The sequence below is a fragment of the Tinamus guttatus genome, unplaced genomic scaffold (genome assembly GCF_059628265.1).
Source record: "Tinamus guttatus ecotype Peru unplaced genomic scaffold, ASM5962826v1 Tinamus_guttatus_pri_ptg000325l, whole genome shotgun sequence".
NCBI classification, from domain to species: Eukaryota; Metazoa; Chordata; class Aves; order Tinamiformes; family Tinamidae; genus Tinamus; species Tinamus guttatus.
Window position 1 is genome coordinate 835636 of NW_028288859.1, and position 27678 is coordinate 863313.

Here is a 27678-nt window from a genome sequence, read left to right on the forward strand (position 1 = left end):
TCTGCAATAACTAGGCTACCCTGTACCGTATGTCCCTGAACAAGCCCACTGACTCCACGTACCAGCACTTACTCCAGCAGCGTGTAGCTTCACCTTGCCATAATCCGCTTGGGAATTCACTAAGCAACAAGACTACTTTAGATTATTAAGTGTAATAAATCCTGTAAGAATCTTATTTGGATAATACATATCAAAGAGGCTAATCGGAGAAACAGGTATAGAAGAATATAAAATCCATCTTTTCAGAGGGATTTCATACAAATCTGTTCTATTGAACTAGATAACAGAGTCTTATATGAGATGTGCATGAAAACAAACCCGTGAACAACAGCTTTCTTAGTTTGCATGAAGAATTAAGGAATAAGCATATGTCATGCTAGTAAGACAATATTGATTTTTCTCAGTGCAGATTTTTTCCTTCAGATTGATGCATATTTTTTTTCAGCTGCTGTATTATATTGATTTCTTCCTTAAGAATCCCTGACTGCACACAAAATCGTTGTTCCACAGCACGGAGTTCAGACAACCACAAAATTATGCAGTTTGCATAAGGCAGATTTTCACATCTCTCCTGCCATTATACAGCTTTTAAAGCCACCAAAACACAGAAGGGCCAGTTTTCACATTCAGCTCAGCAGCTGACTCGGTGTACAGTACAAATATAGAAAAAGAACCATAATGTGCCCTCAGAATATAAGAAAGGCCATCAGAAAGGCAATCTTAATTTTATCATTTAAATAAGATGGTAAATTGAAGGTACCATCTGCAAGTATGGAATTTTTAAGAACTTCTCTGTTACTCCGAATATTAAACTACATAACAACATACTGGGTAGCAGTATATAAAAGATTTTTGGAAAGATATATAATTCCCCATAGAGTTGCTAGGCTAATAAAGCTTTAAAGGGGTACACAGGTGGAGAGAAGGGAATGAGCACTGTAAACTGCTTGTTCTTACACTCTTCTGTGCCAGCTCATCAGCCAGCTGCTCGTTGACTCTAGTCTTGTCCTCCACTTCTTGGGATTTCTGGTCATAGTTGACTGCTAATTCTTCGAGGGCTTGAAGAACCTCCTTCACCTCATCTTTTGCAGCTTCATTCTCAATCTGAAGGCGAGTCAACTCCTCCTGAATCTTCTCATAATCTCTCCTAGTGGAGGCCAAAAGCTGGAAACAAATGCCACATAACGTAGGTGCATAAATCTTCCAAGTACTCAAATACTTCCAAGTACTTCCTATTCAACTGTAAGTCAAGACTTACAATTTATAAAAGGGCAAAAAATAGACCAGAAGTGAGCCTGAGTGCAAGAGATAAGAAATCCTGCTATTGTACCAGAAACCAGTTTTCAGCACAAGTAGATTTGAAGCCAACAAAAAAGGGTCTGAACTTCAGTGAAAAGAGAAGTTTTAATCAAATCCTATTATGACACAGGGAAGAGGCATAGAAGCTTATTATGAGCAGTATCATAAGCACCAAACCAATTTTATGCCCTCAACCCAATTTTCCAACCAGGGCAAAAACAAAACACAAACTCCTAATCCCAGTTTTGAAGTGAGCCGAGTAAAACGTCTCCCAGAGCCAGCCCCAAACAGCCTGTAAGCCACCCAGTGACAACTGCTTCAAGTTGTCACCTGAAACATGGCGCTGAAGACAGACTGGCTGCTCGTATTTGCTGAAGCAAACGATAAACCAAAAAGGAAAGCACAGTGTGTGCACATATTGGTGATTGTTTCCCATTTAAAGGACTTATTATATTTACTCTTTGCATGCTAGTAAGGGAAGTGCTTATATCTCGGGGCAGGTCAGCTGCATGGCGCTCTCCTCTGCCCTCCTGCCATGCCAGCTTTAAAACTGATGGAAAAAAATAAACTATTATAAGTAAATGTTACTACCTAACATCTATTACATGCCGTTATGCTTATGAGAATAATTACAAAAAGCAGGACTTACTGCTTTAGAATTTCTGTTTTTAAGCAATGTAACACATAAAACCTAGCCATAGCATATACGAGACAAGAAAGGATTCAGGCTCGAGGGTAATCTTAAAAGCAAAGGGAGAGGGAAGCAAACGAGCTGGCTTGTGAACACTGGCACATTCCCAAAGATGTGAGGGAAATTTATCTAGCTGGTAATACTGCAGCCTCAGAAGTGCACTCCAGCTCCAAAAAACCTACTGGATTGCCAAAGCCAGATGGCACGTAAATATTTAAACAACAAAATAGCCTAAAATAATCTTTCTACTAAACACAGATGGAAATATGATTTGGGTTTACTTAGGAAAATCTCTGTGCAACCATCGCGTGGCTCCAAGCACAGGGAAGCATTAGGTAGCACCCAGAGCACAAACAGCTCCCCAGGGGATTCTCATTGCCACAATGCCGGAAGGGATTCCCGGCCTTGTGGAGGCTGTTCCCAACACGGCAGTGACCATCGTAAGCAAAGGAATGGCCCCTAGTGCTGAGGTTTGGGAAGGGGAGAGGGTGGGAAACACCTGGAGCTGTTTCTGAGGCGTTTCCCTGCTCCCTGCTTTGACGAGCGGGTGCATCCGCGGATGCTCACAGGGGCCAAAGGGAGAAGTGGATTTTGCTAGAAAACTAACGTGTGAAATGAAGAACAGGCGAGGAAGATTTGGGATTTCCACCGAAACATCTGGGTGAAAACATGGCCAGTAGTGGAAAGGCCTCAAAAGAGTGTGATACCAGTGCAATGCCATCTGTGACAGGCCTTATATTTACAGTTAATCTGCTGGCTTAATCAACCAGAAAAAAGTGCTCTGGCTAATTAGTGGGAAGCGGAGCGAGGCGGCTGCCGGGCAGCACGGGCACCGCAGAGGCACCACGAGCCAGCCGGGGAGCAGGGAGCACCCTCCTATAGCACCGGGGCTCGCACGCCAGGGACAGGGCCTTGAAAAAACGGAGTCCCACAGAGGGAAAAATAAGAATACTGCACCAGCCTTCACAGGTAACAGATGCACACACTTACCAGATCAACCTGCAAACCTTCTGGGCAAGGGATATAGCTGCAGTGGCAGAAAGCTCGGTCACACAAAGCTAGGACATGTGCAAAACGGGAAAAGAGCAAGGCCTGGGGTAGAGACCCCCGAAAACTGGGGGCAGTTATTGGCAGCACCAATAAGGGATTTTTCAGTCTCACCTATTTCTTTTGAAAACATTGTTTTCAATTACCCATTAAAAAATAAAGGACATTGCAGTTTGCAAAAAGTTACCATTTTTTATATTGTCATACTAGGATGCCTCTTAACTAGTATTAGTAGCACAGAGGCGCAGTACATGGCTACCTGGGAGGATACAGACATACTGGAAACAAGTGTTTTTGAGGACGAGGGTGAAAAACACAGGTCAAACTCCTCCGTGGCACCTCATCTCCAGCTTTACCTCTCAGCAGGCTGGTGTGCTATTGTAAGGAGTGATCAAGCCTTAGTGCCCTTGAGAGGATCATATCAAATTTTAAGTTTAAATCGAATTGTCACAGAGGTTGCTCTTAGCAAGGGAGATTAGCCAGTTAACATGACCACCACTAGCCAACAACTATCACATACTCACTAAACAAGAGACCCATAAGCAAAACAAAGGTTTTATGTTCCTTTTACCTCTTCTTGATCCAACATTTGTTGTTTCAGCTTTTCAGCCAGCTGGCTCTGCTGGTTGATTTCATCATCCTGCAGTGAAATAAGGCAGGGTGGGTTTAGTTTCATTTCATAGTTCTGCTTTGATCACTTATTTCGTCTTTCCAGGGGGGCAAACAAATACAAGGCCATAGCACAACCTGTCCGGGTAGAGGGAGGTGCGGGAAGAAACCCTTCGTACAGAGTAAGAGCAGAGCAGACCGCAGCCCAGCAGATGTGCCCCAGGCCCTCAACGAGACACTGAGGTGGTAATAATTACACCATATAACTTGCACAAGGTCAGAAGACTTTTCCAATATACGTATACATCCAGTCCTTCCCTTTTCATATTAAGGGTTCCAAAATCTTGATAATAACAGTACCAGAGGAGAGAAATTAGTCTTACAAGGTGTGATCTGTCCACTGCTTCACCATAGCTGTTTAACTTTGAACATATGTGTAACAGTAATTATGTACATATGCTTTCACACACCCACACACGTTCACTCTGTCCTCTAATTTCACAGGAAGATGAAAGATGATTAGAGACCAACTTACTAATTAAAAAAATATGACCAGCTCTGAACTGCATTAATGAAAGAAGAAGCTGAAATGCAAACATAGGATTTGGGCACCTCATCTGTTAAATTAGTGTCTTTCCTCCTCTGTCAAAGACCTTGATGGAAACGTGCCCTGGTAATGAATAGCCAGGCATCCTATTTTATTGGCATTCCAACTTCACAGCGAAGGCTTCAGGGCTGTTCTCAGACCAGCAGTGAAGCCGCGCGCTCCCCGTGCGGGTCCTTCCTCCGGAAGGCAGCGGGTGCTGGAGGCGCCCAGCTCCGCTCGCGTGCGGACGCGGGTGCTCCCTGGCAGTGCCAAGCCAAGGCCAAGGCGGTGCCTCCACATCCTGCCAGAGCCAAACGACCTTCAGTTCCCTCACACGCATCTACGAGACTGATTTTTCAAAGCAAAGCTAACCATCAAGTAGCATATATCAACCTGTTTGCTATTATTAAAATAATGCCAAATGGAGCAAAAAAGGGTCTACCCTGTAACAAGGCAAAATGTGGGAATCTTGTTTCTGTACCACAGAGATCAAACGGCTTCTCAACTCCTATAGTACGGCAGTAATGTACCAAGTTACGGATCCCATGTCCTCTAGGGCAAAACTCAAACCTGCTCTTAGTTCCTCCAAGGATAACATGGTCTTTACTACTACTGACAGGGCAAGTGAAAGAACGACAGACCTTTTACATTTACATCAGTCTCTGGAAGATATTGTGAGCTACAGGGAACAGTCTGTTAGGCAAAAGCTGCCATTTTCTTAAAGAGTTCAACTGTTATTTTGAAAGCCATTGACATGCTGAGATGCATTCAATACATTCATTGATGATAGCTTTTCTACAGGGGTTAGTAACATATTTCAAAAAAGCCATTTGTGCCTACAACACCTGAACTTCAGATAATCTTCTCAGCCAGGACAGGATGAACAGAAGAGACCCAAAAGATGTTTTATATCTTTTCTTTAAAATTCGGAGATGTAATGAATATTAAGATAGTCTCCCCTTTCTTCCCTCTCTTATAAGTTTAGATGACATGACAGTTAGCTACGAAGGTATGGTATTTACAAAAATCACTTAAGAAAAGGAGGGTTAAAAAGTCTGTATCAGGCCCTTAAACCAAAGGGGAATCTTTGGAACTGATTTCAGGCAGAACAGTAAGAAACTGTCCCTGCAGTGGATAACTGATGTGATAGGACAACATCCAACTTGATGTAGTAGCAGTATCCTGAATTTAGGGCATTTTCAAGCTGCTGGGGCTCAGACAATATAGTGCCCCAAAATCTATGACTTCCACACAAACCCTGCAGGCAAAACACCCTACACTGCATGCTATGAAGCTGTTACAAATTTCAAGTTTCTCACGCAAAACATCATATGCAAGCAGTTAGAAACCAAAAATTTCTGTGCAATAAAACATTTTCGAAACATTTCTGATAGCTATGCAGGTAATGGAAAGTTGAGCTGAGACACTGTTCAAGGACAGAGGCAGGGTTGTACTGTGCTCGTGTAAGGAGCTGCTGCTACCACCTATCTGCTTGGTGCGAGAGGGCTCAGCGGTGCCCTGAGAGGCAGAAGAGGCTGAAGCAGCCCCTGAACTTCAGCCATTTCGTTTCGCATCAGGATGCACATCCCATTCTCAGCAGCCTCCAGAAGATCAGGACAAACACATCGCTGTCTCAATAGCCTGCTCGAGCCCTGTGGGTGATGCCCTTCAGGGCACTCGCAGGCTGGCAGGAGGAGGAAGAGCAGCTCAGACACAACCAGGACACAGTACTAGCAACAAAGGAGGGACACCCACCCATTCTGGCTTAGGTTTCCGTTCACGTTACACAAAGCAAATGAAGTCAAAACGAGTGTTCACACCTTATCATCCAGTTGCCTGTAGAGACTGGCAATCTCCTCATCATATTTCTGTTTCTCCTCTGTCGAGATGCTGGCAACAACTGGCGTGATATTGTCAATAATTGGGGTGTTATCACAAGGCTCCAGGTTCTTCTGATCCTTTGCGCTGATCTGCTCGTCTTCAGGCACAGCTTCTCCTGCAAACACACAACCCAGGGCATCAAACCCAGCCTGAAACACAGACAGCCCAGGACAGACCTCGGCTGCTGCTCACAGGCCCTCAGGAAAGCCAAGGAGGGATGTTTGTTTGACACTGTGAGGCAGCCATAGGCCTGCTATTCAGTACGGAACACGCAACTGCTGTAAATAAAGCAATAAAGGTAGGTACAGAAATTAGGTGCAATTCAGTTACAAGTTAGGTACAAATTAAGTTAAAATGGCCATGCGGTCCCTACAGTTAGAAAACAAACAAACAAAATGTGCAACAGTTCAAAGAGTTGACATTAAGAAGCCTGAACTCCTGATTGCCCCCTTTCATTCGAGCGCTTTATGGATGGGATTAGCTCCATGGATTAACATAAGTGTAAATAAGAACAAAAGTCAGTCTTTCAGCCTAAATCCCACAGGCAATTAAATGTTCCTTCCTCCGCAGGCTTCGGATGCCTTATCAACGCTGCCCCATGCTGAGCTGCTCAGGGATCAGGACAACGAGCAGACAGCTGCATTTAAAACAATCCTCACGTCCTGCCTTGTCACATCTAGAATTAAACAGCACAGACCAATTGGCAGATGTTGCCTATGTAGATCAGACAGGGCACTATCCCTATACATTTTCTTTCACAATCATTTTCTCCAAGGAATGTTTTCAATAGCCTAAGTGCATTCCAATTACCAGCATGTTGCAGCTCAGTGAAGAGGGAGAGGCAAGCTGCTCATGCCAGAAATTGCATCTACATTCATTAGAGGAAAGCGTGAGGTGCCCAGTGCTACGGGCGGGGGGGACGCTTCTGCCCTACCCACCTGCAGGCCCCCCACCTACCACCTATCTCTATGGAAGGCTGCTGTATTTTGGTCCTGCAAACAACCATTCCTCTTGCCAAAGCCATGTGGGCTCTTTATCACACTGGCAGGAGAGCAAGTAAACAGGACAAATAGCAAAAACAAAAAGACAGACTAAATCAGGCCTGAAAGCAAAAGAAAACAGAACAAAACAGGGCATGAAAGAGTCTGATCACTGAACTGTAGTTTTTTTTTTTTTTTTTTTTCAGGCTTGAAGCATGAAAACAGTAAATTCAAATCAAGAGCTATATCCTCTGCAAAAGCACTAAGCTCAGAAATACTCTCTGCCCTGTTACTGGAGGACTTAAAGCCATTTTAGATTATTAATGAGAAAAACGTAAGTTGAATTTTCACTGTTGCACTTCACTCGAGCAGAAGAGCAAAGGTGGGCTCCCTTGGACCTTGGGCTTTTGTGGACATGGCAATGCTGCTCACACGATGCAGAATGCTTCAGTAATCTCAAAAAAAAAATCTTAAAAGTTGTCATTTCATTAGTGTATTTTGCTTAACTCAGAAACTTTCCAACTTGCACATGTGAAGGGAGGCAGAGAGCCTACGTTTGATACAAATGCTTGGATGACAACACCATAAACTCTAAAACACTGGACAAATTTTGCATCTCAATACAAGCCTGCTGAATTCTTACTTCAATGAAAACTACGCACGCCTGGTTTCTACTACAAATTTATTTTGTATTTTATTTTCAAAGTCTACTAAACAAGCTATACTTATGCATTTATACATCTATTTTGTACATTGTTTCCTATATGTAATTTCCATTGCGGTTTCATTTGGAAGGAGCCGTGCTCTTACCCCAGATAATGCTATTTTAAGGTCAGAAAGAAATCAATAGCATTTTGAATACACTTAACATAATGCTTGGCAACACTAATGAAGAGAAGGGGCAGAGGGAGGGAAGAGGAGGTGTGTGTATTTAGACAAAACAATAGGGACAGCGTGCTGCAAGGCCTGCTTGCACAGCATATAGCCATAGTAGGGGCTTTTCTAAAAAGGAAAAATAAACAAAAAGAAAGCCACTATGTTTCTAGAATGGGAAGGAAATTAAAGCAGCCACATTCAGTAAGTGCAGTGAAACACACTGAGCGTTGGAGCATTATCCAATTCCCAGCACTCTACAAAACCAACCGCACACAGACTGTTTCCATAGCAATTCTACTATGCTGAAAGAGGAATATTCCCTGTGCTAAAGTGGTCCAAATCTCCAGAGAAAGGCACCGAAAGCAAGCGCGAGGTAACTACCTAACATGAAAGGCAAGGAAACCAACGGGGGGAGGATTAGCTGAAAAGAGGAAAGAATTTGCTGCTCTCAAAGGGCAGCTGTTACCTCTCTAGCACACACAGCACATGCGCCACCCACGGTGTTCAGAACCTGCCTTAACTGTCCACCACAATTCGTGACCAGGTACCCAGCAGTTATCACAGCAGGGGTCATGAATACATGTTTACTCCCCACGTGGTAACCGTGTACTTCTGCAGCACGGTATCTTGTCTGGGTGCTCTGCAACATGAGCCCCATTGCATTTTGCAGTACCTACCATTTCTCCACCTGTTCAGTTCCAGCTCTAGGTGCTGAATAACATTCTTCAGACTCTTATTCTTGTCTTTTTCTTTCTCATATTTTTTCTTCCATTCTTCTGCTGTCAGTTCCAGATTCACAGAGACCGTGTTCTTAATAGTCTTAGCTCTGAGTAGCAAACATAAAAGCTATCAGTTGTTTTGCAGCAGGGATTGAGAAGTTTTTCAATTACACAAAGCTCAACCACTAAGAGTCTGCAATTTGTCTTCTAAAGTGGAATGCCACAATTCAATGCTCTCAAAATCTCAGTAGTTTTTACGCCTTCAAGCTTAAAAAGGTCTTTCGATACCAAAATGCAACAGTCTGTCACCAGTCAGAATCATTCTGCTTCCTGAGATTTCCATCCATGTTCATCAGAAAATGAAACATCACAAGTAAATAGCCAGTAAAAGAAACTATTTCCTGTAGACTATGTTTCTTTTCAAAATGTTCCCAAACAACATTAATTATGTGAAGGTTGTGTGCTGCTCTGCAGGCCCAATAGAGCAACAGGCCTCACTAGCAGCTCCTTCCTTACCATTAAATGCTCTCCACGAGGAGCTCCTGTTTCAGCACAGTTCTACAGCTCATAACAAAGAAACACCCAGCAACAAACAGCGTCCAAGTGCTCTCAAAGTATTTAGCTATTTTCCTGTTTGTTTCAGCTGACATCCTGGTCCTCAATGAAGAGCATCTTACAGATAAGGATAAAGGCATTCCTCCTCTTAGAAATGTGTTAATTCTTTTTAGCATGCAACTTGGTTGTTTCTGGCTTCACAGAGGGCATGTGCTGCCCGTAAATTCACTGCTCTGCTGTTCTCATTAGTAATGTCACATCCATCAAAGCTCTGCCAGCCAGGATGTGCTGAGTCAGTTGCTAAACTGATTTGCCTTCCAAACGGCAATTGAAATACTGATCACTGGAAAGAGAAATGAAGCCAGAAGAAATGTAGACTGAAGTGGCATGGAAACTGGACACACTTCCTTCCACACACAGGCGTATAAGTTCCCATTGGATTTATACAGTAAAAAAGCAGAAGCAACTTCCTTTGTGATTCCAGAGAATCACAAACAACCCACCCCAACAAAACAAAAACAAGAAAAAAATGCAAGTAATCCACATTATCTTCAATCTGAACTGCTACATTTCATTGCTCCATCCTATGTTCACTATACAAATGTGAATTAAAAAAAAGCAGTTTTTGACTATGTTAGCAACTACCTCCTCCTTTTACAGCCCTTTCCCATAAAGCCTTGCTGAAGAGATCTGTGAGGTTCCCCTTGGGAGTTTTTCTCTGCAAGCTTTTTGCACGGGAAGGAAAAACATTACAGCAAGCAAAGATCAGAGAGGTTCATGCTTTGAACAGCTACCTGGCTTATAGCTCCTTCCCTGCCTTCTAGAAACCCTAGCCAAAGTCAAACACAAGTTAATATGATTTCTGGCAATACCAGATGGGGAAAGAGCACAAGGAATTGTTATCTAGCCTAATGATGACCAAGACTCACCGCTGTCCAAACATTAGCGTAGACTTTGTTTCTGCTTCATTGAAAATCGATGGAGAACAACAGATGACAATGGTGGTTCTGCAGTTTCCTCCAAGGGAATCCTGAAGTATTCGGGTCATTTTGCTGTCTCGGTATGGAACGTGGGTTTTCTGGGCAAAATAGAAATCAGATACAAGAACAATTTTTTTTTTTAATTAATGATATCAGGTTCTCCCTCACTACAAGTCTACAGGGAAAGATTTATTGGATTTTGAAGCATATAATTCTGCAGTGTAATTGTTTTGATGATGCTAAGATGTACTGCACTGGATAAGCACTCAAGTGAAATCACTGAGAATGTTTCTTTATATTCAGTGGAGTAGCAAAAGTGTCATTGGTTTATGGTAAGAAAACAAATACTTTCTTCGCCCTGAATTGAAGTGTTAGCTTATTCCTTATGGGCATGGTAAAAAAACAGATAAATAAAAAGTCATTCTTAAACTGCACAAAACAGGATTACTTACAGTTCCTTCTGCCAAGGCAGATATCACGTTGCCTAGTGCAGACAAAGACTTATTGATATTTTTAGCTTCATCCAGAACGGCACCCTCTGCTCCAGTTTTGCTGACCTGCCAGAAAGAACAGTCCAGGTGAGGCTGAGCCACGAGCAAGAGCTTGTACAGACACAGCTCCAGCGCAAACGGGGACCACGCAACAATCCGTACTCTTGGAGAGAAATAAACGTATCCCCAACATGAAACAGAGGGATTTTTTTAATATACACCTTTCTGTCAGGGGAAGCCTGCAATTCTTCCAGCTTTCTTGCAGGTTCACCTCTACACCCTTACTTCAATAGAAGAAAAGCTGCTAAGTCTGTGTTTTCTTGTGAGGACCCTGGAGGCCACGTTCAGAGCAGACTGTCCACGCAGACAGGGGACTTGCAAACGGTACCACCCGCAAATATCCTCAGGGCACGCTCAGTGACACAGCATATGGCTCCCCACGAATACTCTGGCATTGCATTTTGCCTGCATGGGCCAGAAATGTCAGGACAGGGAAAGCACGACTGTGCTCATAGCGCCTGCGAGGTTTGCTGCTCCGCAGAGCAGTCCCAGGGCAGCCAGCCGAGAGGCTCCGTGTCCTGGAAGGGCAGGGAAGATCCACGGCCTTTGCTCCCCCTTCCCACCTCACCCTGACCCGGCGGAAGGGAGCACCGGCAGCGTTTGTGCAGAAGTAGAGCACAGAGCCATGGGGTTTTCTGTATGCTGAAACTAGACTATGGCACTTTCCTCTCAAAAACCACACATGACAAAATGTGTCACTTTAGTGCCTTTTGTAAGAAAGCAAACTACCTAAGAAATCCTTATTTCAGGTTTCTAGCGGAATACCCAAGCCCAGCACAATGAGTTGCAAAACTGCAAGATCCAGGAAAGAACAGAATCTGACCCATCTTCTAAATACTACTAACAGCTTTTCGTTTAACATTTAAAAACACAAAACTAACAGGATTAACTACTGTGGTGAGTGCCTTCCACGTCCTACCACTGACTTAACTACTGCATCTCAGTGAACATTTTTGAAGGGTGCACAGTCTATTGAACAAAATCATTTATTTTACCTTCTCATTTTCAGAAGGAACAGCAATTTACCACCACAATGGAAGACATCTATGCTGTTTTATTAGGAACTACTGCTTACATATTTTGAAATGCATAGTAGTTACCAAGGATCCAGTTCGAATGACAGCATTTAATTTTATTTTATTTCCAGTGAATGAGTTTTGAACATCCACAAGATATTAAAGCCGTAACTGGGAAACAGCTACTTTTTTTATTCCATTGCACTAGCATTCTAGACCATTACTTTTGTGATAAACAGATACAAGTCATTTTCTGGTTAGTATTTTTCCATAATGGAAGCAGAAATAGTCAGTACAATTAAGAGTGTCTTTCAGAGGCTTCCGATAGATTTCAGCTGTGTTACTGAGTATGGACTGCGGTTATTTCACTGAGACAGGAGATGAAATAAATATAGGAGTCCTAGGAATAGCATATGTCTGAACACAAACAAGTGAAAGTAACAGTCTGTAACAGTAATTTGATAAATTATGTAACTTTTTTTTTAAAATGAAACCTAAAATTCCATGTGAAACTACTTGAAAGTACCCTGGTTCAATCCACACCATTATGTTACAGATTTTCCTTTTGCATTTCATATCAAACAATTCTGATCAGTTCCTTTTTACCAACTTAAAAGAAAATGGCATGCCAACAACATTTGAGGGAAGACTCCTGCAGAACTTGGTAACTCTGCTTAGTTTGGTTTTACAGCAACACATACACTCGTAGGTTCAGTGGAGTGATCCCACTAACACCTCCAAGAGCAGCTTAGGAAAAAAGCAAAATTACCTTCTCGCTGCCAGCCAAGTCCACCAGGTAAAGCTTTCCGCTGAGTTTCTTCTCAGTCTCCACATTCTCTTGCTTAATATTAATGAGGAAGATACTGTGACTTCTAGAGCTGTGCTCATTCATATCTGCGGAGCAATCACATTTTACATGTTGGGTTTAAATGCTTTTCAACCTGTCGAGAAATCATTTCACCAAAACAAGCCTATCACTAATGAACTCAAAACAGGGTCCACTTACAACTGTACTGTGAGCAGAGTCTGCAGCAAGAGCTGCAGCTCTGCACACCTTGGAACGAGCTCTTACTTTTTCCCTTCAACATTAACAATTTACACAGATTCATGTCAAATGGCAATTTTGGAAAAAAAATAAGGCTTTTTTTTTCCCCTCCGAGAAAAATAAAATGACCAAAATTTGGGAGTTGGATGGGAGGGAAGGTAGGGGAGGAAAAAAAAAATGCATGGTGGTGTTAAGCGTAGTAAAATGCCATTTCATGGCTACAAACAGAAATAAAGGTTTGCGTTTGTTAATAAGGACACGCTGAACACACAAAATCTATGATAGAACTGATGAACAGAGGCTATTTAAAATCTAGACCTGCAATTAGCAATTTAGTTCAGCAGCTGGACTGAGATTGATTTTTTTTTGAGTTGAGCTGAGCAAGAGAATTTAAAGTGCAAAGCAATAAAAATATTGAGCCTTCCCAAATTTTAGGATACATTTGCATCAAAAGCTTATCGTTTACATTAGAGTTTCAGAGTGATTTTTATTGCTTCTGTAGGTGTTAAAAAAATAAACTGAAAAACTCCTCCTGCACCCATACACCAAGCACAGCCCGGGCAGCTACAGTGTCAGCTTCTCAGCTCAGAATTCCTAAGCTCAGTGGTAACCACATTATGCTTCAAGTTCCACAAAGTAGCAAAGAGAAAAAGCTTTTAAGTTTTAAGAAACAGGAAATTATTTTCCCCTCTACTGTCTTGGTTACCATCACCCTGCTGCCATCTTTCCCAATTCACAGTCTCAACTCCCTTCTCCTCCTCTATCTCCAAACCCTGTTTTTCTATTACAGCTGAAAATTTGCTTTTGGCCGCTCCTCGATCTCAGTCCTGGTAAAGTGCATTCTCTGCCGAACTTCTGTCTGAACTTTTGGATGGCAAATGCTGCAGATAATACAACAGCAAGAGGTAGATTTGGGTACTTTTTGTTAAAAACAATAGCAAGAACCAAAGGAGTAAACCTTATTCAGGAAAGGAGGAGATAACATTTGGGGAAGAAAGGCAAGGAAAAACAGAAACAATGCAATATTTATCAAAGCAAAAAAAAGAAGAAAGACATGGAAGAGAAAGGAGTTACCAAGGGCATCATAAAAAAGAAAAGATACACAAGATTTGAGTTGTAAGTTGAACTTCTGCCAAGTTCTCTGCTTGAATCTAATACATTTGGCAATATAAATTTGAAAACAGGTCAGAGACACCTGCCCTTCATATCACCGTAGAGCTAGCTAGGCTATACACAGGCTTGCCACGGGCTGCAGGGATTTTTATTTGTTTAGAGAGACTTGTTTGCTTTGGCATCGTTGGAGCTCAGCCCAAGCCACTGCCTCGCTGGGATATGTCACAAGAGACAGAGTGCGATAACAGCAAAGAATAGGAGCTCATTCTGGAATAAAAACAACTCCGCTGTAATCTTTGCTCATCATTCTGACCAGTGCGCTGCTCAGCACTCTTGACTTGCAGGACAGAGAAAAATGCACATATATAAATATAGATATATGCACAAATCTCTCTCTCTCTATATATATGTGTGTGTGTGTGTGTGTGTGTTTAGTAATATAGAATTTTGCAGTATCTACATTATGTGCAACAAGAGAAATTTCGATTTTTTATATCTAGTGGCACCTGTTAAAATTGGGAGTTCTGCAAGCTGAAGCTATCAATAAATATTATTTATTTTACAGCAGTTTCCTAGCATGCAGAACCACAGTGCTAGTCATTCTGGAGTGTTTTTGCATCACTGCATCTTTCACCTAAGGATGTTAATGCTTGTAAATGTTAAGAATCAACACACCAAAACAAAGCAACTCTAAGCAATGCTTTGCAGACAGAGAAGCTTCCCTAGGTTACTTACTTGTAACAGCTACATGGCGGTTAGCTTTCCCTTCATCAATGACATCCAAAACCTCCTCGGGGCTAGACACAAACCTTTCTGTACATCCCTACAGAAACGCAAATCGAGCACAAAAGTTTAGTAAGCTATGGAATTCTTTCCCCCTTCCCCTCTGAATACCTAAAGCACTACTCAAGGTATATGACTGAGGTTCACGTATGTTCACAGCAAGCACAATGCACATTCACGTGAACAATTTAGGTGAAGGCACAGGAAGCCATGAAACCATTGACAATTGCTCCTAACCCAACAAACCTGTTCTAAAAAGGTAAGATCACAGCATTGATGCAGCAAACATTAAAGAAAAAAAAAACCTTCAAGATTTCAATTTCTTTCAGATCCAACATGAAATAGAAATATGAATACTTAAGTCTTAACATCTTTATAACAAAACGTAAGTGTTTCAAGTCAGGAAAATAAAGCAAGCATAAATGATTCAAACCCATTAATATTTCAAGAAACTCTTTAAATACAGAGACTAAAAGTACTTCAGCATCCACGACTTTGAACACGAGATGAATCATCTCAATCAGGATACAAACTGAGATCTGTATGGAAATGCATGTGCTGAGCATCTGAGAAAGAACAAAAAAACAAGCATCAAGGTTTTTCTTGTACCTTAACGTACGGAACTCGGTTTTTATCTTCGTGTACAGCAAGGTTTGTTTTTGACACTAGGAAGAAAGACGCAGCTCATTACAAATACTGCACAAGTAACGATGTGTCAGCCAGAGGCATGACAGATAGTCTGAATGCATTAACTCTGCAGCTTAAGAGTGGACTCACTTCCCACTCCTTATTATCCATCATGGTTTCTGTTACGTAAATCTATGGGGGGGTGGTTCTTTAAAGCAAATTTTATAGCAAATTGTAAACATTCTTCTTTTCAGCTACTATTGCAGCCTAAGAATATGCATCACCAATAAGGATCAGACATGCAGGGTACACCAAAATTCAGTGGTGGTTTATAATGACTCAGGCCCTCCTGTAAAAATCTCTATGCTCACTGATTGATAATCAAGCAACATAGAAGCAGGTGCACAAGAGCTGAAGAATCTACGACTTAAACTGCAACATTTTCTTTTGTAAACCCAGTCACATAGCTTAAATTTAACCCCCCCTGAAAGCAACCAAGTCAGCACTAAGGGGGAAACAATTCACTACAATGAACGTGACACCATTTAGCCATGGAAGTGAAAGAAATGAAAAACTTACCATCCAGTAGGTCCCTTATTTTGTCCAAGTAAATCTCAAAGTAGGAAACCTAAATAATTATAAACATTATGTAACTACACTTCAGTGATTTAAAAGTGATTGTACTTTTATTTCCATACTTGTCAAAATAAAAAGCACCAAACTAAAAAGCAGACCCATTTCTCACATGTTTTGAATTACAAACCTTCCATGTAAAAGTATTTGCATTTTGAATGATTTACATGTCACATTACCTGGTCTTTCTCTCGCTGTGATTGATTCATGCAGAAACCTTTACAAAAAGGCTGCACAAAGGTTACCTGCAGCGTATTTTCCAAGACATGCAAAATGGACAAAATACTGAGTATAATATTACCAGTCCAGCATCACTAGTAGGGTATAATTTGACAACTGAAAAGGCACACAGATATCCAGCAGCACCAACCAGAGGGTTTAATCCCTGAGTTAGTTACATAAGTCTAAGCAATATGCATTAAATGAAACTAAGTGCATGTAAAACTCTTTCCTGAAAGAGGTCCAAGAGATCAACCTGAAGACAGACACTGTCCTTGAAATAAATAAAGAGAAAAACTTTTAGGAGGAAGGAGAATGAATAACTCTACATAAAGGGTTTTCAGCTCTGACTGAAGCAGACAGAAATGCACTAGGGGGATGGTACTTAAGTGCACTGCAAATAAGTTTGTTTCTAGGGATTATTTTAGCTAGCCAGACAGCTAAATTCTAAACAAAGCATGATATGATGTTATGGGAAAAAATAAGCTACATTTATTTTTTTTAAACTGATGATTTGATATTCCTGCATGGTCATTGTCGTTAACATACGGATGTGTTTAGCTCGTGTGTGTTTTCTTCATCTGAGTTCCATTTCAAACCACCCTCTGGACTAGTTTGCTTCAACAGTCTAGTTACATAGTGCTGAGGACCAACATACACAGCAGATGTTCCCCTCTCTATTCTTGATGGGTCTCTAATAAAAGGAGGGGAGGAAAAGAAAAAAAAATAAAGGGGTAGGAAAAAAAGAAAAAAAAATCACCCACAAAGGAGAAAAAATAAGATCACTCATTTTCAAAGTCGGCTTCATTACTAAAAGCCTGACAGTTCGTTAAATTCCTGCTCTCAGGGACAGAACACGCATTTCCCTGGTTGACAGCTTCTTGTATAACCATTCACTCATTCATTGCTATTTAGGCAGCTTTTCTGTTACAATATTCAAAAGTGTCAACTACGATAGGAAACCACTGAAACAAGTCGGTGCTGGCAGAACATGATTTATAAAGCGATAATCTGCTGCGGGACCGGAATTTATTCTGCCTAGTGTCTAGTACAAAGGGGTCCCCATCTGCTGGTATCAAAGCACAATCAAGTAGCAGAGCAGAAGCCATGGGAGGGTTTTACAGATGAGGAAAACAAATCATTCTCACTTTTGTAGGAGCCATTGCTCTATAACTTCAGAGATATCTCTTATTGAGCTCAGAATTTTACAAACCAACTAAAATTTGCAGATGGCTTATTCCAACTTTGTGAAGATGCTTCTGCCTAATACTGCTTAAGCACATGCTGCTTGAAGACAGACAATGCTCTCATTGCAGAAGTGATCTAGTCCCTCCAGGAGGGCAGTAAGAGGTTCAGAGGTTCATGCTAGATGATGCTGCGTGCGTTCTGGGAGAGGGATGACAGAGCAGTTATTTTTCCTGCAATCTACTGGCTGATTTTACTGATGTCTACTTAGGAGCAAGCTATGTCCTGACTCCTGCTCTGCCAGCCTGCTCTGACTTGGAGACTGGAGGAGCGATAGGAATTAAAGGTCACTTCCAAGAATTTTAGAAAGAGTGTATGTATGGGACCACAACAGGGACAGGGAAAAAATATGTTAGCTGTTCAAACTGACTTAGCTCTCTGTCTTCTGAAATCTGTATGTAAGCTCCTGAGATAAATCTGATCTCGAAACATTCTTCTGTAAAACTGCCTAGGGGGAATTTCCTCCATTTGAAACCCTTGTATAATGGATGACCAATGGAAATACAAACACCACATCGATATTCTATTAAGTGTCACCTGAACCAATATTTATGGTTATAACTAGAAGGGCTGCGGCACATTCTTTTGAGGAAGTTGCCTTAAGTTAAGGATGTTCCTATCATAGTTCCTTAGAGTGTTGGCGAGCTTTGGTGAAAGGTGACCAAGACCAGGCATCCCACTCGAGAAAGGCCACAGGCACCTCCGATACCACCAAGCTGTTCATTCCAGCTGTTCTGCTGGGACTGCCACTGCAGCTGAAGTTAGAGCTACAACAGGCCAGCCAACCTGAGCCAACAACATATCCAAAAATTCTGCCAAAGGGCCTTTCCTTAGGCTAGTAAATCTATCAGATTTTTCAAGTAAGTGTCCTCATCAACAGTTCTTGGAATTATAAAAAGAAAAAATCTGCAGAAAAATGTTATGAGAATCCAGATTTCACATCCAGCTCTGCTTCATCTGACCCATTACGTAACATGCCACTCTGCATTTACCTTGATGTGAAACTCCAGGTTTTCATCCATGGAATAGATGTGATCAAAGATGTCATGTGCAATTCTTGGAATGATTCCCATGAGCTGAGGGTCATGCAGCTTCCCCTGCAGACACAAAAGCAAACTGTCACTCAGGAAGGGCTGCTCAGGGACAGGAGAAGAGAGGGCCTCCTGCACCCGCATCTCCCAGGAGCAGGCCCGCAGCTCTGCAGGGATTTGCTGGATCCGAGGGCGCATCGCGGGTGGCAGAACGCCTCACCCCAGGGAGAGCTTGGCTGGTGTGGCAGCTCCTGCCGTTGGGAAGCACTGCAGTCCTGCTGCTGTTTACAGTGCTGCTCCCCGCTTTGAGAGAGATTACTGAACAAGAGCTAAACACAACTTACGGCCCGGTTCTCCCAGTTAAAAAGTCCAACGTTGGAGAAAATGGCAAGAATTAGAGGTTTCAGGGCATTCGGATTCTCTTTCACCACCGTACTAGATAGCTAGCGGGAACGCTGGGTTGTGAGGATTTGGGGATTAGAGTAAAATATTGTGGTTTCAGCTTGCTGGGCCTCCTGCCAGACCACAGCACTTTACAAACAGCCCTGCGCTCCGACCAAGCAACAACCACCTCCCTCTGCTCTTTGAGGAACCCAACATGAAAGAGAATCTATTTCCTGGCAGCATCGCTTTTCAGCTGCATTGCTCTTCCGGGCAAGCCAAATATATAAAGGAAAGCTATCACTAAAAACTGAACAAAAACATGAAATAAAACCTTTTTTTTCTGACTACAGCATAAATTGTGTTATTAATTCCACACACTCTACGTAATTTCCTTAAAAACCATTTCATTCAGTAGCCATAAGACATCAACAGAATATAGAAAACAGAAGATCTTCAAACCTCATTTAAGCATTACTGTCAATCCTGAGCACAAAAACCTTCTCACCACAAACACTGGTAAGGCATTTTTCAAAATACGCAGATAACCACACAATCCTAATCACAGAACATTAGTGTTTTTATTTCTAACTTGTTCAGTAATTTTACTTGTAGATCAGAACAGTTTTAGCAAAACTGGAAGGAAAGCATATGAGCCAGAATGGCTTTCTCAAGGTTCTGCAGGTTTCTGACTGACCAGTGGGAATCAGTTAGATTGTGAACTGCCTTCCCTGTAAAACTACACCCATCTATATCCAGACAATTAATATTATATGATAAATAATATTAACCTTTGCAGTGGGAGCAGTTAACTTCTGCACTTCATACAACAGCCTGTTAAGCTCCCTCAAAACTAAGAGGTCTTTGTTGTACAATATGCTTTTTCTTCATATCATGGAAATGAAAAAGAATAATGATGAAATAAACTGGATCCCCAATGAGAGGGAAAAAAAGCATACATGCACACACCACTAAACTACACACTTATTTTTAAGTCTCACTAGCAAAGACGTCGCTGCACAACCCTTAGTTTTGTTACACAAAGCTGTTATTGAACAAACACTGCAATGCAGTTTTCATGCTGCTCAATTCTTCTCCCTGGAGTTCACTGGCTGCTCTGTATGGAGATACCTAACTGGAGTTGGTCTTTCCAAAGAGGATAAAGGATTTTTTTCTAAACAGTGATGTATAGAGATTTGCATTCAATACTTCTTCAATGCACAATGCAATCAAAAGCATGTAATGGGCATGTATATATGTGTGTACATACATATAGACACCCACACATATATATGCATATACTATAAAATAGTGCACGATGCAAGATTCCTAAGGTACCAAAAATAAATGCAAGTGACAAAATGTAAGATAATTTAATTAAAATGTTCTACGCATCCCTTTCCTTTCACCGGAGAGCTGAAGTCAAAAAAAACCTCCCAGCACCAGGACAGAGTTTGCTCATTAAGGCCTTTCATTTTAATAAGAACATCATTTTCCACGTTTAAACACAGCAGGCAGCAGCTAGAGAAGTGCAGCATGGCACGCAATTTCAGAAAGTCAGCGTAACAGGCGCAACCCATGGGGATAAACTATTGAAAGGCCAGGCCCATCAGTGTAATCTTACGAAGAAATCCATGTAATTTTAAGAATTCCTGCTATGCAAGGTGGCAAGTGTTTTATCTAGCACTGGAGAAAGACCTGTGTATGTCAGAGAATCTATTCTGGCCATATTGTACTGCCATGCCCCGCTTAAGCTGAACACTAATACTATGAAGCATGTCACAGAAAATCCTCTGCAAGAGCTTTACCTAGAAGATTTAATATTTCTTCAACTTTGGACTAGCTTTTCTTCTACTACATACTATAGTAGTGCTACAAGAGGATATGGGGTTAAAAGGGGGATTAAAACTGAATATAGACTTGAATGTACTTTAAAATGGCAGCTTAAAAAAAAAAAGGCGTCTTCCAATAGTGATTTTCTCTATCACAGCTTGCAATTCTGATTATAAATTGACTTTAGGAGATGCTTCCCCACGCCAGGGGGAAGCAGCCGCTCCAGCCCCGCAGACATTTTGATCTAATTACACTGGGAGCTGCTGGATTACTCAGCCCTTGTGCCATCTGCGAGGCCCGGCCTAGCGGGTCCCTCCATCCTCTCGCTCCAAAGGAGGCAAGGACAGACTTAATTAGACACGAGGCAGCAGTTATTGCATCCTCCAGGAAAGGAGCAACTGCGGCATTGAGCAGTGCTTCCCCCACGCCGATGGGCTCCGGAGAATATTGCTTTCTTTCTCGTTTAACCTTCAGGTTAGGGAGGTCACCCATGTTAATCACAGACATTGTGACTGTCACGGACTGACACTGTTAAGCGACTGGAAGGGCAGCTTTTTCTTATTTTCTTTCAGTTCATTTAGTATTATTTTGTATTAGACCTTCTGCTTAAAATTCATAGTGGAACTGAGATGTTCTAAAATATACACATCCAGCTTGAGGAGCTTCTGTGATTGAACAACCTTAGGCTAATAGTTACACAGCAGTCCAGTGAATAATTCATGCTTTGCTAAACCTCCATTTTTAGCAGGAGACTAAAATATCACTTAAATGCATCTACCTGAGAGTCTAAGTGGATTTGTGAGGGAAAAGCACTACATTGTTATACTTTGTATTCTGGAAATACAGACAGACTCAGGACTAGAGCTACTGGAAGTTGGTATTCCCTTTGTCCAGAGCAATGATTCTCAAATTCATCCATCTGTGCTGCAGCACGACAGAGGTATTCCCAGAAGAGAAGTGCAAATGAGAAAACCAATAACCAAGGCATGAATTTTCGCTCTCCTGCATGCAAGGCAGGTTCTCTGCAGATCACTGTCGCCTTTCTAATTTGTGGATTAACATATCTCACTCAAATCCTTTAAACGCATACCCAAACTGGTAGGATAAATATGTTATGGAAAAGTTAGTACTTCTCCCTCACTGATTGTTATTTTGCACACATATCCGTGACCATCTCTGGAAAAAAAAAATACACATCAAAAATTCAAGCTTAGAAAGCATTAGAAGCTAAATGTACCTACTGCTCTTTTCATCTGCCACTCACAGCTCAGCGCTCCACATAACTGTTTTGTTCCCACAATTGATACATAATTCTCCTGCTACTACCAAACAGAATTAATTTTGCCACTGTACCTCCATAGTATGAGTTTTGCCTGATGATGTCTGTCCATAAGCAAAGATCGTGCCATTGTAGCCTTCAAGAACATCTGCAAGAACAAGGGAAAAGAATTAAAACTCACACTGGCATCTTGTGGCATCTAATAAAATAAACTATATTAGCAGCTTCACAGGTCTTTTGCAAAGCTTATCGGCTGACTTAGAAAAAGATAACATATGTAACAGTCTCAAGGCAAAAAAGTTTATTCACAACCAGATCAGAATTAGCTAATTAAACAGTGAAATCCCTTTTACTTTCCCCGAGAAAAAATTTCCAGGGCACCACCAATATATCTGTCTGACAAGGAAGTCAGAAGATTTAGTTACCTGCATTTAAAACAATCAAGTACTAAAGAGAAGATTAAAAAAGAAAACTTATTCTTTCTCTGCCACTATAACATGGGCAGTTCATGGCAGTGGTTCATGACTTCAGCAGCTTTCAAGCTGGATTGCAAAGCGGTAAAGCAAAGTGGGAAGGATGTCAGACAAACATGGAGTTGCTTTATTGAAAGGATACTTCTGCCAAGGCACAATGAACAATTTTTGGTATTACTTCAAGATATCCAAAACATCGATTTTTAATTTTGCAATGGATAATGTCAATAAAAGTCTTCAAAAGACGGAAGGAAATAGCAGGTGAGAAAGCCTTCCAGAACAACCGGTGCTTTCCAAAGGGCTGTATCCAACACCCGCCACGCTCCCACACACATTCGCTCCCATGAAAAGACTGCCCTGTTGGACCTTCTCCAGGCAAGGGAACTTAAGCAGAGCCCCTTCAAGAAACTTTTATGCAGCAAAAACGTGCAACACTATTATAGCTGATAATAAAAAACAGGAAAAAATACTCCGAAAAGCAAGTGGCAGTAGGTTCGGTGCCTCTGGGCGCACACACAAGCGTGCTGCACCGGCTCTGGGGCTTCCCCTCCGCGCTCCTTCCCAGGCCATACAGTCCAAGGCCGGATCCGACTGTCCCGCTGGTGCCAGCGGCACCCAGGCACTGCCCCAGCTCTGCCTCCCAAAAAGGGAAGGAAAGATCTTCCTCAGAGCCTACCGCAACACAGGCCCTCAGCTGTTTCTTACATGGAAAGACTGAAGAAACATAAAACTGGAGCAAATTAAAAATTTGTTAAAAATTTAAATTTATAAATTCTTTTAAAAATCACTAGAGCTGAATACAGAAGGTAGGTTTTGCTTCTTTGTTTTTAATTTGTGGGGTAAATGGAGAGCTAGGGAGGACAAGCCGCAGAGCTACATTAACAGAGGTTGTACAGCCCTCCAAACATCAGTGCTGGGTAACTGAAGTCTGGGGAAAAGATTCAAGTTGGAGACAATATTCTAAATATGGTCACCGCAGTATTCACATGTTGGAAGAACGCAGCTGCTTCATCCGCTTACAGAAAGAGAGGCACTGGTCATTCTTTAAGGAAAGAAGGGCTAGAATAGGTAATAATAACTAATAAACAAAAAGGGCAGTGGAAGGAAAGTCCTAGAGTGGCACAAGACGGCGTTCACACCTTCCACCCATGATGTCCCCACGGGCTTCTAAACAGAGCTAAGTTTCACCTTATGGGTTTCACGTTATTCAGAACATGAATGCACCATTTCTTCTCTGAAGGGAACCCGTATGGATTTGTGGCTCAACACAGAATGAACCCAGCTGCAAAGAAAGGGCTGCACCAAGAAGGGCAGAGCAGGGTGGAGAAAACCCCTTCCCGAGGAGGAGCCCCGGGGCCGCTCATCCCGCTTCCCTGCTCACAGGCCGTTCACCTGCAGCTTCAAGGCTGCAATTTTAATGGCTTTTTCTTTTCCTCAACAAACCCCCATTGTTCATGCCCTTGGAAGATACAGCAGCCTCACAGCAGGTAACAATTGCACTTAGCTTTTATACATCTCCTTTTTCTTTTTAAAAATCCATCAGATTAATATTACATTTCAAAATACCCTTTAGCAAAGGCATTACTTAATGCAACTGCATTTTAAATATTTTGAATAAAAAGTTTGTTCCTTTTTACTAAATACTACATTATATATATTCGTAATTTGTTTAATTCTAAACTAAAATGTAACTGCAAAGCAGATTAGGAAAAAGACTTATTTGCCTCTTTAGATGGCAACCAGAACACAGGGAAGTTGAATGAAAGTGTCTGGAGAGGACACAGAACCAGAACTGCAACGATATTTAGGCACCAATTAACACAAATAGTTGCTGGGGGGGATTTTCAGGAGTCCTAGAGCAACAAACACATGCAACTCCCATTTGCCTCTAAATTCTCACCTAGAGTCCAAACACCTTTCAACTCCTGCCTGTGACAGGAGGGTGCTGCCTGCGAGGAGCAGCACATCACGCACATGGCAACATGCTGTAGGGACAAGGAAGAGGCCACAGCTCCAAGGGACAGGGAGCGCTCGGGCAGAGCTCTCTGGGCAGCAGGATTACAGGGGAGCAGGACCAGGAGACGCAGTCCGGGCTCCCAGCCGCAAGCCACCCGCGCTGGGCACCTCTCTGGTGCACCACGAGTGACGCTGCCGAGCAGGAAGATCCAACGGGCTCACACAGGTCCCTCCCGCCTCGCTTTTAGGACCCAGTTAATCCAATAATGGTCTTTCCCACGTCCAAATTCTCTAGTTGTACTATTAAGCATTCAAGAGCTGTGTTTATAATTGGAGCAGAAAAAATAAATAAATAAAATCACTAAGCTCCCCAGTGCGAGCCCCTCAGAAATCAATGACAAGCCCACCACCAAAAATCATTACAGCAATTAACTTCCTCTTCCTTGCAGAGCACAAAGGCATCGACGTTCACACGTACACTGGCCTGCAGCTGCAGTGCTCAGCAATAGCTTAGGCCATTTTATACTTTCCCTCTATGTGTAGGACAGATGCCAAATGCAGATACAAACATCTTTTTGCAGAGATGAGAAAGGTGAAGCTGTTTGATGGCACTAGACCACTAGACTCGCACGGCAAGCGAAGCAAAAGCTGATAATCCCGCACTACTCTAGTCTTCTGTACTTAGCAATATTTGATAGTTTGGTTAAAAAACCCCTTTAGCACAAGGTCCTGAGCTGCGGGCGTCTGCAGCAGAGGGGACTCCCCACGCAGCAGCCCTGCCAGGGCACGGGGACCCACGGGGCCGTGTGTGCCCAGCCGCTGTGGGTGCGAAAGCCGCCCGCTCGCTTGGCGGTCCCTTTGCTCCCACCCAACTCCAAGCAATCGCTTCCATTGCCAACATAGTTGTTACAGCCATCGTTTCAGCTGGCTTCTTTTTAAGATTAATCCCATAAAATCATCAGCCATTTTATGGGAATACAATGAATTTTAATAACAAATGGTAACTGGCAGCTCCAGCTAAAGAATGCTGCAAGGTTTAAGGTGCAATGCACTCAGCTGCTGTTTCCATGCAGTAAATTCTGTTGTTCAACTCTATCAGAAATAAGCCCCTATGTTGTATTCTTTACTTTATTAGGTCTTAAATTTTTTTAAAAAATAACTAAAATGTAAGGCACAATGAACTAACCCTACCCAGGGTAGAGGTTTCTGCAATAATGATATTTGTATTGGAGCAGCTTACCCCTTCCCCCAAAAATATAAAACAAAAAAACTTCAGACAAGCCAGGAGTCCAATACAGACAACCCCTGCACAAACACCATGCAAAATCACCTAGGAGGCATTACCATCTAAATGAGGCTGGACAGCAAAGGAAGTACTCGTATCACAATGTCATGGCCAAGGAACAAAATAACAGGACGTTAAAGTGACTAACCTAAATTCACCAAGAAAGTCTGACATCTTTCCAGCTAGGAAACTGGCGTCCAGAAACCCAAACTCACTTCAACAGCTGCTTTCCCTCTCCCACACACACAAATAACAAGCTCTCCTTTCGAAGTATCCACAGCACTAAGTTACCACACATACAACAGTGTTTCGGCCATGTCCTCCGAGAGACCTTTGGAACACACCAGATGAAGGTACCTAAATTTAGGAGGTCGGGCACCCTGTATGGGTAATGAGAGGAGACCTGGACACTCATTTTGCTCTTGCGAATTGATCTCAAAGCAGGTTTCATTTCCCCCAGCAGCTCAAAGGAGAGCAGCTTGCACGGCTGATGGCAGCGCAGTGACACAGCTCCGATGCCATCAGTTTTTAGTAAAGTCTTACCCACCTCAGTGCAGGGATTCTGTAACTAGGATGCCCCCTGCAAACAGACAACTCAAGGCGCATGACTCGTTTTCTCTCCACAACATCAAAACATTTAGTTTCTGCTCCTGATCCCCAGATCACCTGGACCGCAAGCATGTTAACGTGCTCAAGGCTCTCGGCATGAGCCAACCGATTTCCTCCAAACCAGGACCCAGGATTTCTCCTCAAAACTGCTCATCACTGCAGGACCTCTCCCCACAGGCCGCACACAGAGGTCTCCAGAGATGCTGCTTCCTGCAGAAGAGGCTACAGAGCCCTTCAGCCCTCCTGTGCCCCTGAGCAACCCCAAGTCTCTCATGCCAAAGAAATCCCACTGTACGAAACATACAGCCTTGCTTTGCACGGGCTGTGCATAAAAGCACAACTTGGACACTGGTTCTGATATTCTGCATACTTTGATCTAAAAATAAATAAATAAAAGGGACCAAATAATTGCATTTTGAAAGAACTGGAGAACAACTAGGCCAAGGCCTCCAGTAACCGCCGAGATGCTGAGGCACCTCTTACAATCACAGGTGAAGCAGCAGTCAGAGGCCAGGGGAGGGTCTGAAGCTGATGATGGGGCAGGTGGGAGCCAGGGAGGGTAGGGGGAAGAAGTATGATGGGAAATGAAAATACTGCAAAAAGTTGATTCTCAAGTTAAATCTTAAAGCTGGAATAAGCTTATGGAGGTTTTGTTTCAAACAGAGTGTTATCCATTAGGCACCTGGGTTCTCATTTCATTTTTAAATGCAGGCTATTTGCATGCAAAGCAGCTGCAAAAATCAGCGCCTTTTACATTTCCCTTTAATAGTTCAATCCCTCCACTCAAAGACACAGCTTCTGCACACTGATTCCCTACCAAATACTCTTACAGGGCATAAAGAAGTGCTTTTTGTCATTTATCACATAGCACAAAAGCTAATATTGCAGTCAGACGGAAGGAACACTTCTAAGTGTACTAAGGAACAACTACTCCAGCTCCTTCAGCTGTTTTTGAATTAATCTTTCCAAACAAGTTCTTATCCTTGAAAAATCAATCAAACAAAAAGAAGTTCCCAAAAAACACATCTTGGAAATACTGATTACTAAACCCAAGTACAGACAACTAAACACTTATTATCGTATCCTTATCAGCTGAGGGAGCAGGGGTACACTCTCTTGCTTATCAAAAATGGGAACACTCTTACCTTTAACAATCTGCTTGGCACAGGCATTATAAACTTGTTCCTGGGTTGTATTAGGAGGTAACACTCTGTCAAAGACATACGGCTTCCCTTGCTGAAAACAAAACAGAAATTTTGTAAGATAAAAGTTGTTTTGTTGTTTTAAGTAACAGCTATACAGCTCCCCACTCCCACCTCGTCACCAAACAGGCACCGTACAGTGCAGAATTCACTTTACTGAAAAGGAAAACGTTG

General features: G+C 42.3%; 1 protein-coding gene across 1 annotated transcript in view; it reads right to left on the reverse strand.

The window, feature by feature from the left end:
• Positions 1-27678, reverse strand: part of KIF5C (kinesin family member 5C) — a 66929-nt gene that overhangs the window by 21442 nt on the left and 17809 nt on the right. The window contains exons 2-14 of the mRNA XM_088529156.1: positions 27448-27538; positions 22054-22127; positions 18448-18552; positions 15938-15986; positions 15341-15396; positions 14684-14771; positions 12560-12684; positions 10676-10780; positions 10173-10321; positions 8647-8795; positions 6053-6228; positions 3609-3677; positions 958-1164 (exon numbers count right to left, since the gene is read on the reverse strand). Coding sequence (XP_088385282.1) covers positions 958-1164; positions 3609-3677; positions 6053-6228; positions 8647-8795; positions 10173-10321; positions 10676-10780; positions 12560-12684; positions 14684-14771; positions 15341-15396; positions 15938-15986; positions 18448-18552; positions 22054-22127; positions 27448-27538 — 1443 coding nt within the window. The remainder of the gene's footprint in view (positions 1-957; positions 1165-3608; positions 3678-6052; positions 6229-8646; positions 8796-10172; positions 10322-10675; positions 10781-12559; positions 12685-14683; positions 14772-15340; positions 15397-15937; positions 15987-18447; positions 18553-22053; positions 22128-27447; positions 27539-27678) is intronic.